We start from the raw sequence: 13,050 nt of genomic DNA on the forward strand, positions 1-13,050 counted from the left end.
TCTGGAAGTGCGCCAATACCGGAGGAGCAGCATTAGGATTAGCTGGTATCCAAACCGGTGGAACTTCTCGCATAGGAAATTGACCAGACTCGTCTGGCTGTCTTTCAATGTCCTCAACAAACAAGGCTTGAGGTATAGGAGTGGGACGAAAAGATAGCAATCGTTCAACGGCACGTCGAACGTTAGTATCCACTATCAGTCCAGCCGAAAACTGAAGCTGTAAATCAGACAACGCGGTCAGCACCTCGTCAGGTGCGTCGGCCGATATCTGATCACGAAGGACCTTACACATTTCTTCGAACACAAATCTCTGGGTTGGTATATTGAACTGACAAAATGTGTCGAGTACAACGCGGGGTGGATTTCTAAGGGGGTGCGTCATCCAACCCATCGCCATATTATATAGCGAAGCACGTTCCCTATTACCAGGAAGCTGACTACGTCTCTGAGGACCATCTGAACCAGCGGACCCAAGAACAGGTCCGAGTGAATGAAAGAAGCTAGCCGCAAGAGGAGAATTACGACTACGAGTAGAGGGAGAAGTATAGGACACAGAACTAACAAGTGAAGGAGTAGAAACAGAAACAACAGCAGGGGTTAACAGAGCAGGAGCAGTAGCGTGAGCAGGAGTATGTGGAAGCGGAGGAGCAGTAGGAATAGCAACAGACGAAGGAGCAGGAACAGTCGGAAGAACGGGTGCAGGTTGAGGAACAGGCGGAGGAAGAATAGGTGCAGGAACAGGTACAGGGGGAATCACAGGGGCTGTGGTACCCTGTACGTACGGAGGTGGCGATTTCATAAGATAGGACATCAAAGGATCCTCAACTGCCTCATCCTTCTTTTCCGACTCCGTAGGCAAAGTAGGATAGCATTTATCTATAGTCATACGCTGTAATCTGTCAAACACTTCCTTTTCCCTAACCTCCTTATCATGCTGGAACTGCTCTGCTTTCTTTACAATGGTACCAGCACTATCTCGCTGATTTCGTTTAGTCTGTCTGATTTCTTTCTGTCGGGCTTCTTTACGCCACAACCGAAAGGCATCAAACATGGCCGGCCTTGACTTTTTCGCGAACAATTTAACCTCTAGATTATCTAAGATCGGGGCCTCGAAGCTACCATGTGGTGGCCAGCGAAGGTCACCATCTTTCTTCGTATATTTGATCCAGTATTCATTAAAAGTAATCGGGCCTAGCCCATGTTTGCTATACAGTTCATACGTGGGAGTTCCAACCGGAGGTATCGGACACGAGTCCTCCAGTCGGGAATCCGTACCACACAAGGCCTGAAACAACTAAACAAAGTACTGCGACCAGGCATTTTGCACACTAGCCGAGTTTCACAAACTTCAAGGGTTACGGGATTTACCAAGTGCCAGCAAAGAACAAAACCCTCGGTTTTTGGCGGCTGCAGTCGTCAAACAACACAACAAAGTACGCTAGCAAAGTGTCACCGACAAAAACACTCACACAGCGTTAACAACAAGAACACTCGCTAAAGTGTCAACAACCAAGAACTCTGGGAGCGACCCACAAATACTTAACTCAAAGATCGATGGCGTCTCCAGGAAGGCCCGTCAATCGTCTCGCTATACCAAGGTCTACGCCAGGCGCCAAAACAGGTCTACAGTCAGGGCAGCAGTCCGTCGCAGCCGTCAGGAGGCGGGAATCTTCGCGGGAAAAGTCTTCGGGCCACTTATTTCGACAACAGGATCGATGAAGCGGAGTGCACCTTCCCTCGGAGATTTCACACGAAGTTCCTCACGATCGTCGGGCTTGGACCGGTACCACTGATGCAGCCCCACGTTGGGCGCCAACTGAAGGACTGGGTTCTTTAAGACCCAGCGGTGCCAGGGCACAACACCTGAAACCTTCGTGGGTAACCTGCTCCGGCGTACGAATGACAGAGACACGGGACACTTCCTTCGGCGTCAAAGATTCAAGGTTTATTTGCTGCAGGGAACACAGATATCACGACAAGTACAACTCGTGCAACTTGGGGAGACTGCTTCAAATTGGTTCTGTGGATCGCTCCTTTTATACAGTTTTTACCCATAGGACAACATGATACACAAAGGTTTACAACCCGGTTCCCACCATTATCCCCCGGAGGGGTCGCTTTGGTCACTTTGATACACATGAGGTCCGGAACATAAGTGCGGAAACATTTGGCGGTTCCCAACTGTAAAAACCCATCTTCCCAACATTAGTGCATTCCAATCGGCAGTAAAACAGATCGAAATAGGAACAAGGACAGGTGCAGAGGAAGACGGAGACAGTGGGGAGATCGGAAAGGGTGTAAAAGGGGAGGTATCGGGAAACACGAGATACAGGCATCAAAGGGACGTGCCTAATGAGATGCACGGCTGAGACAATAAACCGGCACGGCAAGATGAGCCTCGAGCGGGGCCATCTGCCTTACAGTATCATCCCCCTCGTCATAAAGACACTTTCAAAGGACATGTGTCTTCCGCAAATATCTTGGGAGTCCCAGGGTCGCGAAGCGGACATCGTCCGTTCGCTGGCTACTTGAGGGCAAGAGACAAAATGGATGCCGTATCTAAGATGGAACCCGTGGGTACAGATGAGAAACCCACATAACAAACGAACGGTTTAAGTTAGCACAGCGAAACTGCGCACACTTACTAAACTCGTCATTTGCGGTTCATAGATACCAGACTCGACCATATTCGTGCGAGTCGAAAACACCACTTACGATTGTCACGGAACCTCACCATGTTATATTGATTTGTGTAGCGCACTAATCACCTGAGAGAGTATCTAGGCGCTTGGGCAAGTGTGTAGGTGTGTTGTCCCCTAGGTGTTTACACAAAGAGCGACGGCTTTAGTTTCTTGCCGAACATAAGAAGTGAGCAGGAGGCAACAAGTGACCAACTGATAAAGAGTGCCAGTCAAAAGCATATCATTTTATACATATAATTGTAGTAAAATCAAATAGTCTTGACTTACGGCAGGCCTGACAAAACAGCTTGGTTTTGGCTGATGAAGTCACACATGAAATTAGTTTTTTTGTCTTGTATAGGACTATTGGGCTCGCATTCCTTTTAGCAAATGTGTGCACATTCCTTCTACAGAACTTTTCTTTCTTTATGTGTTACACTGGAAGGTTCATAAATTATGGACCAATTCATTTTCTTGAACATATCATCATAATATACTTTGTGTCTACAGCATTCCTAGTCAACGTAATCTTATCACAATATTAAATATATGATTTTCCACCAACTCTTATGCATGGTTTTCCTTCCTCTATTCTCATTTTGTGTTTTTATAGTCATAGTAATAATGCCTAAGTGGCTGGTTTTCAATCCAAAATTACTTCTCCCACGTCACAATAATGTCAATGTCTTCATGCAGGGCCCATGCATGTGCAGTTTATTGAACTTTCACAGTAAGGGTGAAACAAATGTTATTACAGTTACTTCCCGCTCCTCAAAATAAATAGGATAGTTTCTGAATCTCATTGAATTATGCTAATAGCTTATACTATTCGTGCTTGTGGTTTTTTTTTTATAGCGTGAACTTGACTCAGAGGTATCGGAGCGCTTTACATGAGCACCAGTTGTGTTACAGACAGACACATTGATTTTTGTTAGGCATGGGGAGTTTAAGTGATTTGCCCAGAATCACAGGATATCCAGCATTCTGGAAAGGGGCGACCATTCGGTCCCCCCGAACGTATGGTGGAGTACCACGATCCCCCCGGGAAGCCATCTTGGGCGGGAGGCGAGTCTCGGCTGGTATGCCCGAAGCGGCGTAGCCGGGGCGCGCCTTTTCCCGCCCTGGAGTGGGTTGTCCTAGACACTGACGCGACCGGCCACGCCCTCGGAGGCAGGCGGGGGCGGGTTTACGCCCGCCCTGAAGACGGATAAAAGGAGCAACAAGCCAAGAAAGCATCCTCTTGTTCCTGTGCTCTGAAGCTGCACCTCCCCGCTGCACGTGAGCTCGAGACGGAACGAAGAGCAATTTTGAGCGTTGTAATCTTTCTTTTTGTCTTACAGAGATTCTGTCTGAGAATGCCCAAGAAAGTCGGAAAGCGGGTCAGCACCGATCAGATGCTCCGCATGCTCATGAAGGAAGTAACCGATTTGAAGAAGCAGATGGCGGCTAAGGACGGGGAGGGAGGATCGAAACGGCCTTTGCCGGGGGCAGTCCCGGGTGGGAGAGGCAAGAGGTCCAGAAGAGGGGCACTCGGGGGGGAGACCCCGGTCCCCGAGAGCCCACTTGAGGAGCCAACCCCGGTGCCGAAAGAGGGGAATCCGATCCCCGTGGTGGTCACCCCCGTGAGCGGGGAAGATATGCCGCCCGAGTTAGCGGCACAATTGGCAGCGTGGTTGGGAAAAGATAACGAGGGCACCACGGCTGACGACGCCAGGGCAGTGATGAGGAAAATGCGGGAAGCTAGGGAGGCTGCGAAGGCATCGTCTCCTGTTACCCCGCCGGTTCCGTCGGGGGAAAATGCGTCTGGTTCAGGTAAGCGGCCACTGCCGATCGCGGGGGAGGGGTCTGTACCTTCGCGGAGGGAAAAGGTGGCTCAGCATGTCCCAATGGAAATTAAGGAAAAGATTTGGGCGGATAAGTATGTGAACATTTTTTCCTTGCTTACCGATCATTATGAGATGGAGCATGTTAAGAGCCAAAAGGAGCTCATGCATCCTAGTGTTTGGCGCGCAAAAATGGCCGCCTTTAAGGTTGACGAAAACATTGGTACTTGGGGCAGAGCGTGGGGCATTTTTACCTCCATTATGGGCGAGCGCAGGCCCGAGTTGCTGACCGAGTTGCCTATTTATCAATCACGTATCATGGAGTATTCCGTAGCGTATGGGGGCAATCAGCGGTTTTGCTATGACAACCTTTTCAGAAAAGCTAAAGAACACGACCCAATTTTGACTTGGGATTGTTATGACTCCGTGTCATGGCAAAAGATGGAGAGTACAGGAATGTTGAAAGTACCATTGTTAGGGAGTAACGGGGGTGAATCTTCCCGCCAATACTCGGGGACGCCCTTTCGGACGGGTACAGGTAACGAGTACCACTCGAAGCCGAGTGGCAACACAGGTAAAAGGGGGATTTGTTGGAATTTCAACAGAGGGAAATGTACGAGGCCCCAGGGGTCATGCAAATTCAGACATGAGTGTGGGGGGTGTGGGCAGCCATCCCATCCTGAGTCCATGTGCAGAGCCAAAACGGGTGATAACGGTGGTAAGGGAGGCGCCAAACAGGTCTGATATAGTCCGAGGGGCGCCTTTACCTACCCCGATTGATACCATGGCAATGATTCCTTGGCTCAACGAATACCCGGATCATGCTTCCGCTGGGGTGTTGCGGAACGGGTTTTCATATGGTTTCCGCATCCCAGTGGGGGATTTTCAGGGTGTAGCAAACTGTAAGAATCAACTGTCGGTCTTGCAGCATACGGCGGTGGTACAGGTGAAGATTGGGAAAGAGGTGACTCGAGGTCGTGTCGCCGGCCCATTTGATTTGCCACCGGTTGCTAACTTTGTTTGTTCCCCTTTAGGGGTGGTCCCCAAGAAGGACCCGGGTGAGTTTCGGCTGATACATAACTTGTCGGCCCCACGTGGTCTTTCCGTGAATGATGCGATAGACCCGGAAGTGTGTTCGGTGCGGTACGCATCTTTCGATGAGGCCGTCGCCATGTTGAATCGCCTGGGGCCCGGGGCGCTGATGGCAAAATCAGACATCGAGTCAGCGTTCCGGTTGCTCCCGGTACACCCAGACGATCAGCGTCTCCTTGGTTTCATGTTTCAGGGTCGATATTACATGGATAGATGTATGCCAATGGGATGCTCTATATCTTGTGCCTATTTTGAAAAGTTCAGTTGTTTTCTGCAATGGGTCTTCACAAGGAAGACGGGTTTTCAACATGTTATGCATTATCTCGATGACTTTCTGTTCCTGGGGGCAGCCGGGGATCCAGAATGTGGACAGGCCTTAAATGAATTTTGTGTCTTAATGAACCATTTTGGTGTGCCATTGGCGCCAGGTAAGACGGTGGGTCCCTCGACTTGCCTCGAGTTTCTGGGGATCGAGCTCGACTCGGAGGAAGGTTGTTTTCGATTACCGAGAGAAAAAGTGTTAAAATTCAGGGCATCCCTCGAAACGTGTATTAATGAGACTAAGGTAAAACTGCATCAATTGCAACAAATGGTGGGCCAGTTGAATTTTGCCCTGAGAGTAATGCCGATGGCCCGCCCCTTTTCCCGCTCGATTGCTCAAGCCATGGTCGGCCTGAAGGAGGGGCATCACCGCACGAGGCTCTCGGCAGAGGTTCGCCAGGACATGCGCATTTGGTTGGCATTTCTGGCGGATTTCAATGGTCGAATTGTCTGGAGCAAACCAGCGGTGTCCTCCGAGGAGCTGGGGCTGTGGACCGATTCGGCAGGGAGTATTGGTTTCGGGGCCATATTTGGCACACAATGGTCGGCCCAAAGATGGCCGTCATGGTGGCACGAGGACGGGCTGACGAGTAACATTGCTTTTCTCAAACTTTTCCCTATTCTGGTGGCCCTGAAAACTTGGCCTGAGGGGTTCCGGGATCACTCTGTGGTGTTCTGGTCTGATAACATGACCGTGGTTGAGTGTATCAATAGTCAGGCAGCACGATGCAAATGGATTCTGAGACTGCTCAAAGAAATTGTGTTATTGTGTATGCAATTGAATGTGCTGTTTAAGGCAAGACATGTGCCGGGGGTAATGAACCAAGCGGCTGATGCGCTTTGTCGTTTCCGTATGCAGGCCTTCTGGGGTTTTCTGCCCACAGCGGACCCGGTGGCGGCACCCTTTCCCGAAGCTCTCTGGTCTCTCGGTGCCCCGAACTACAAAACCTCGTGGGAGAGAGTTTAGCACCCAGGACGAGGAAGGCATATGAAGGGGCGTTCCGTTCCTATTGGGCCTTTTTGGGGGCTGCTAGGGGGGAGCTTTGGGGCCAGGAAGAGTTTGTAGTAAAATTTCTGCTGTCTTTACATCAGGCAGGCAAATCAGTAGCTACGGCCCAGAGGCATCGGGCCGCCATTTCCTTTATGGCAAGGGCTCATGGGATCCAGGACCCAACAGCGTCTTTCGTGGTGCAAAAAGCGCTACGTGGGTGGCAACGCCTTGAGGGTCGCAGAACAGATGTGAGGCACCCGATAGGTCTGGATAGGTTGGCCCTGTTATTATCCGTACTCCCTGCAACATGTTAATCCCAGTATGAAACAGTGTTATTCCGAGCCGCTTTTGCGCTAGCATTCCATGGGGCTATGCGGGTAAGCGAACTAGTGGCGAAGAACAAGCAGGATACGATGGGGGGACTGTGCCGAGAGCACATTCAGGTCAAAGGGGAGACGATATCTGTCTCGTTTGTCAGGTCCAAAACCGATCAGGGTGCGATTGGGGACTGCATAATCATACAGAGGATTCCCGGGTCTTCCATGTGCCCGGTTCTTTGCGTGGAGGAATATTTAGCACTGAGGGTGGCATCATGGGGGGGGACCTTGTTGAGACACGCTGATACCACCCCACTGACGAGGTTTCAGTTCCAGCGGGTGCTTGCGATGTCGATTTCGGCCGCGGGCTTGAACCCCGGCGAGTTTGGGACCCATTCCTTTCGGATAGGGGCTGCCACAGAGGCTACAGCCAGGGGTCTGAGTGTAGAAGAGGTAAAACGTGTGGGGCGTTGGTCCTCGAACTGTTATAAAAGGTATGTGCGGTTGCACATGTTGTGAAGCTGTAATGATGTACTCACGCTTCTTGTTTTTGTTTGGTTTTCAGTTGCGCAAGCCTACGAGGCGGGGCGGACTGTGCAGTCGACCCGACACCTGGGGACCAGCGGTCAGACATCACCGGCTGTGAAAAAGGAGGTGTGGGTCGTGGGCCACTCATACGTGAGGCGTGCCGCGGACGTATTCAAAGCAGATGACATGATTCACGTGGCTGGGGAATACGGGTACAGTGTGTCCTTCTACGGAAAGGGCGGGCTCTGTATTGACCAGTTTCAATCCTTTTTCGAGGGTTTGTTAGGGCGGACAAGGTCACCGCTGTCTATAATCATAGTTCATCTTGGGGGCAACGATTTGGTGACCACTGGTAGACGACTTCTTCTTGAGGCAATGCTTTCCACAGTAAGTTGGTTGGCAAGAAGAGTTCCAGGGTGCACAATTGCATGGTCCCATATGATCCCACGAAAAGTGTGGCGGAGGGCTATTTCGGTTTCTGCTCTGAATCATTCAGTAAGGAAAATAAATAACAAAGTGAGTAGATTGTTTCGTTCAAGTACACTGCATTCTGTTTCGCATGGTTGTATCAAAGGGGACAGTATGTATTTGGGGGATGGTGTTCATTTGTCCCGGGTGGGGAATGAGTTACTCATAGGAGACCTCATAGCTTGGTTAAAGAGTTTAAAACATGACCTTTAGGCAGGAGTTGTTGTGGGGGGTCCGGATAGCCGGTCAACTATCCGGCCTGTGGCGGTAAGGTCATGATCGGTGAGCAGTAATTGGAAGATCCCTATGGGGGGGGCGTCACCCATTACGGATGGGAGCGCTCGGGGGAGGTGGCCATTGGCCCCTCAACGGGGAGGCGGTCCCGTCTAAGGATAGGCCGCCGGAAGGAAAGGAAAGGTGGTCAAGGCCCCTTCCTGGATAGGAGGGGCTACGGGCCCTCCTGGGGAATTTCCTGGGGCCAGGACATCTGCGACGGCAGATGTGTAAGTTGTGTGGGGTTCGGGAGGGGGTTTACGCTACCTTTTAGACACCTCACACGAGTCCTCGGACGACCGTTAAATGGCGTCGAGTTCATTGGGGCCCCCGTCAAGTCCAAGGGAAATTGGTAGATGCACTTGAGGTACGCCTCTGTGCGGTTGGTCCCCTCACAAGTGAGGGTGGTATTTCTGGTTTAGGGATCTGACACCGGTTATGACCTTGCCGTTGGCCCTTAACGTTAGGATGTACAATTTCAAGTCAAATGTTTTTGTAGGATGTTAGTTCGGCTAGGAGAACCTTTGTATTAGAGATCTGTTAAGGTTAGCCAAACATCGTAATGTGGAAATGAAATTGTACATAATATGAAACTGTTATTTTAATGTTTTGATTTTGTTTCATAATTTAATAAATACGGCCGGGAGGGTCACTCCCTCCCGCCTTCCAAAAGTTCAGAACCGTTTCCGGTTTCCCATCCTTGGGGATTGTGTTGAGAGGGGGTGGCGGGTATCTCAGCCATATGGAAAGGGGCGACCATTCGGTCCCCCCGAACGTATGGTGGAGTACCACGATCCCCCCGGGAAGCCATGTTGGGCGGGAGGCGAGTCTCGGCTGGTATGCCCGAAGCGGCGTAGCCGGGGCGCGCCTTTTCCCGCCCTGGAGTGGGTTGTCCTAGACACTGACGCGACCGGCCACGCCCTCGGAGGCAGGCGGGGGCGGGTTTACGCCCGCCCTGAAGACGGATAAAAGGAGCAACAAGCCAAGAAAGCATCCTCTTGTTCCTGTGCTCTGAAGCTGCACCTCCCCGCTGCACGTGAGCTCGAGACGGAACGAAGAGCAATTTTGACCCACCCACCAGCCCCTGAGGACAGCTAGTTGTTTTGAATAAAGTTTTGATGTGGTAACTCTATTTCTTGCAGGTTGTGATAATTGTCGTAATAATTTTGAATATGCAATAAAGATGGTCACTTTCAGTATGTTTTGCAAATAAAGTGTTTTGCACTAATGTTGATCAGTAATCATGCTTGTAATAAGTCATAATTGTTTTTGTAATTTAGTAATTTAGGTAGATTTGTCGTATTTATTGTCGGGCGGTAAGGTCATGATCGGTGAGCAGTAATTGGAAGATCCCTATGGGGGGGGCGTCACCCATTACGGATGGGAGCGCTCGGGGGAGGTGGCCATTGGCCCCTCAACGGGGAGGCGGTCCCGTCTAAGGATAGGCCGCCGGAAGGAAAGGAAAGGTGGTCAAGGCCCCTTCCTGGATAGGAGGGGCTACGGGCCCTCCTGGGGAATTTCCTGGGGCCAGGACATCTGCGACGGCAGATGTGTAAGTTGTGTGGGGTTCGGGGGGGGGTTTACGCTACCTTTTAGACACCTCACACGAGTCCTCGGACGACCGTTAAATGGCGTCGAGTTCATTGGGGCCCCCGTCAAGTCCAAGGGAAATTGGTAGATGCACTTGAGGTACGCCTCTGTGCGGTTGGTCCCCTCACAAGTGAGGGTGGTATTTCTGGTTTAGGGATCTGACACCGGTTATGACCTTGCCGTTGGCCCTTAACGTTAGGATGTACAATTTCAAGTCAAATGTTTTTGTAGGATGTTAGTTCGGCTAGGAGAACCTTTGTATTAGAGATCTGTTAAGGTTAGCCAAACATTGTAATGTGGAAATGAAATTGTACATAATATGAAACTGTTATTTTAATGTTTTGATTTTGTTTCATAATTTAATAAATACGGCCGGGAGGGTCACTCCCTCCCGCCTTCCAAAAGTTCAGAACCGTTTCCGGTTTCCCATCCTTGGGGATTGTGTTGAGAGGGGGTGGCGGGTATCTCAGCCATATTGCCAAGACTCAAACCCGGTTCCCCAGCTCAGAGGTTGACCGCCCTAGCCTTTAGGCCATATCCTCTCCCAACATTCAAATAATGGTGATGGCAGAAGACAGCAGGTGCAATTATTGGAGTGCAAGTTATCCTATTGTGAGACCCATGCTTGTGTAGTTGAAAATCTTGGAATTAAATTTTTTACCATAAGTATAACAAAAGCTAGTCTGGTAAAACCACCATTCGAGAGCATGCCTTCACATCCCCTAGCTGCAATTTATCAAGAACATTCAAAGATGTATGCTTGAGTTGTGTATTGATTGGCGGACTTCTTACAATGATTTGAAAATGCTTTATTACTAACTACATGTTTGCATCACAAGAATTTACAAACCCAATGCCATACCTATTGGCTTTCAAATTGCTAGTTTATAAAATGTTCAATAAGTTTGTTTCAGCAGTTCATCAATTCCTTCATTATTGTTTATAGAGGTGTTTCAGAATGATTGTTGAAATTGTTACTATGTACAGTGTTTACATTTGATACCTAGTCAATGTTAATCCCCTGCAACTAACTCTAATGCTTTTTTTATAGCGACTCATAACACAGCGGGATGCTTTAAAGGAGACCAACGAAGAACTCAGGTGCTCACAGATTCAACAGGATCATCTGAATCAAGCTGGTACTTTTATTAAACCACATGTATTTTATATTTTAATTGAATGATAAAAACAAAAATAAACTATTTGTACATTTTTTTAGGTGCTGCTGGAGTATCCGGTTATGCCAACCTTGCTGCTGAAATTCTGCCTGTGGAGTACAGGTAGGGTATTATGTGTTTGTTGACCACGTGATAGTTGGACTGGTCAAAATAGGCAACTTATTTTATTAATTTCAGAGAGACTTCTGTACCATTGTACCATTTTAGTACCCCTCTTGTTTACATGCACCTTCTCAGTGTATGAAAAGGGCTAGATAGTATTGTGCAGCAAAGAAAACAAGCATTATCAAAGCCATTAAGCTTAGCTATTTTTAATGTGCTTCTTCATTGACTGGCGTGTTTGTGTGTATGTGGCTGTGTGGAGAGTTAATGTTTCAAAAGTTGAACAGATGAGTGACTACATGCATGAATTAACGATTGAATGGATACTTAATAGTTGACTGAGTGCATGAAATGATTGATGGTTGAATGAGCAAGTGCATAAATGAAATGTTGAATATGTATGTGTATGCTAGAGAGGTGGGGGAATGGATGATTAAGGGAGGGTATGCATGGGTGGAACCGGGCACGTTGGATTAATCTCACAAGTTGACGCCTCAGACATCTGTAGTGATAATGTTACAAACATAGCAGTACAAGCTTAACACCAGGGCGTAGCAGCATTTGGATAAGAATATCCACAATATGTTAAGGGTTACCACTATTATGACAGTGCTGTCAGCCCTCAAGCGGTAGACATCATCATGTTAACATCTGCATTCCGAAATCTTCAGTGACGCAATATTTACGCGGTCACATAGATTTTTTTAGCTTGTTGGCTATATTTACACCAATATTAATAAATAGTCAGTCCATGTTCAGGTTTCCACCATCAGTCTGTAATCCTAGTGTGTGGTAACATTTTCCCCAACATTTGAGTAATCATTAATTCTTAGTGCATGCTCAGATTAGTCCCAGCGCAAAAACAACAGTTGATGGACAAAATGCAGAACAAGGTCATACATTCACCCCAGTACAGAGATCTGAACCTAAATCCATCATTTTTTTGCATTCCACACCACCCCAGTTCAGACATGGCCATATGCAAATCAGCCTTGACCCTTTGCCTCCTTGGAACAGTCCAGCCTGAACTGCCAAGCCATGTCTTCCCTGGACTGGAATCAAGCTTCCTAGGACCGGTTTCTGGCTATCAGCCATCATCAGCCAGGATAGCTTGACTCCAGTGGTGTGGAGAGCACGGGACTCACGTCTGAGCATACCCGTCCCACTTGGGGTGACAAATGCAAAAACAGCAGGTGATGGACAGAATGCAGAACAATGTCATACATTCACCCCAGTACAGAGATCTAGGCCTAAATCCATCATTTGTTTGCACTCCACACCACCCCTAGACAGTGCCTAGACAACTTTGTGCCATCAATCAAAATTCTTGACTGTGTGGACATATTTACACAATCATCATTTTACCTCATGCCAGTGCCCCTTCTTATCTTCCCATTAATACCTCAGAAAGTGGATGAGGGCAATGCTACAGACTGCATACACATTTAATTCCTCTGCCAAATCATAGCGATAGAGGTTTACAGTGGTTAACTTGAAGATTTGATGGCGGAGCCTCTGCGTTCATCCGTGTTGGGTGCCCAGACAAACTATGGTGTATGGTGCACACCAGCTGATAAGCCTGAATTGTTTTCGTCACTTGAGAGGAGGCGAAATCTCACAGCCGCTACTGCCACTGCCAAGGATGCCAAGTACATAGCCTGGCAGTGCTGCACTTACTGAAATGTC

The 13,050-nt window shown here is 48.8% G+C and overlaps 1 protein-coding gene across 1 annotated transcript in view; it reads left to right on the forward strand.

Moving 5' to 3' along the window:
* The window catches only part of HOOK1 (hook microtubule tethering protein 1), a 905,468-nt gene that overhangs the window by 617,387 nt on the left and 275,031 nt on the right, over positions 1-13,050 (forward strand). Inside the window, exons 13-14 of the mRNA XM_086953035.1 lie at positions 11,136-11,223; positions 11,304-11,364. Coding sequence (XP_086809161.1) covers positions 11,136-11,223; positions 11,304-11,364 — 149 coding nt within the window. The remainder of the gene's footprint in view (positions 1-11,135; positions 11,224-11,303; positions 11,365-13,050) is intronic.

The sequence above is a fragment of the Lissotriton vulgaris genome, chromosome 1_1 (genome assembly GCF_964263255.1).
Source record: "Lissotriton vulgaris chromosome 1_1, aLisVul1.2, whole genome shotgun sequence".
Lineage (NCBI taxonomy): Eukaryota > Metazoa > Chordata > Amphibia > Caudata > Salamandridae > Lissotriton > Lissotriton vulgaris.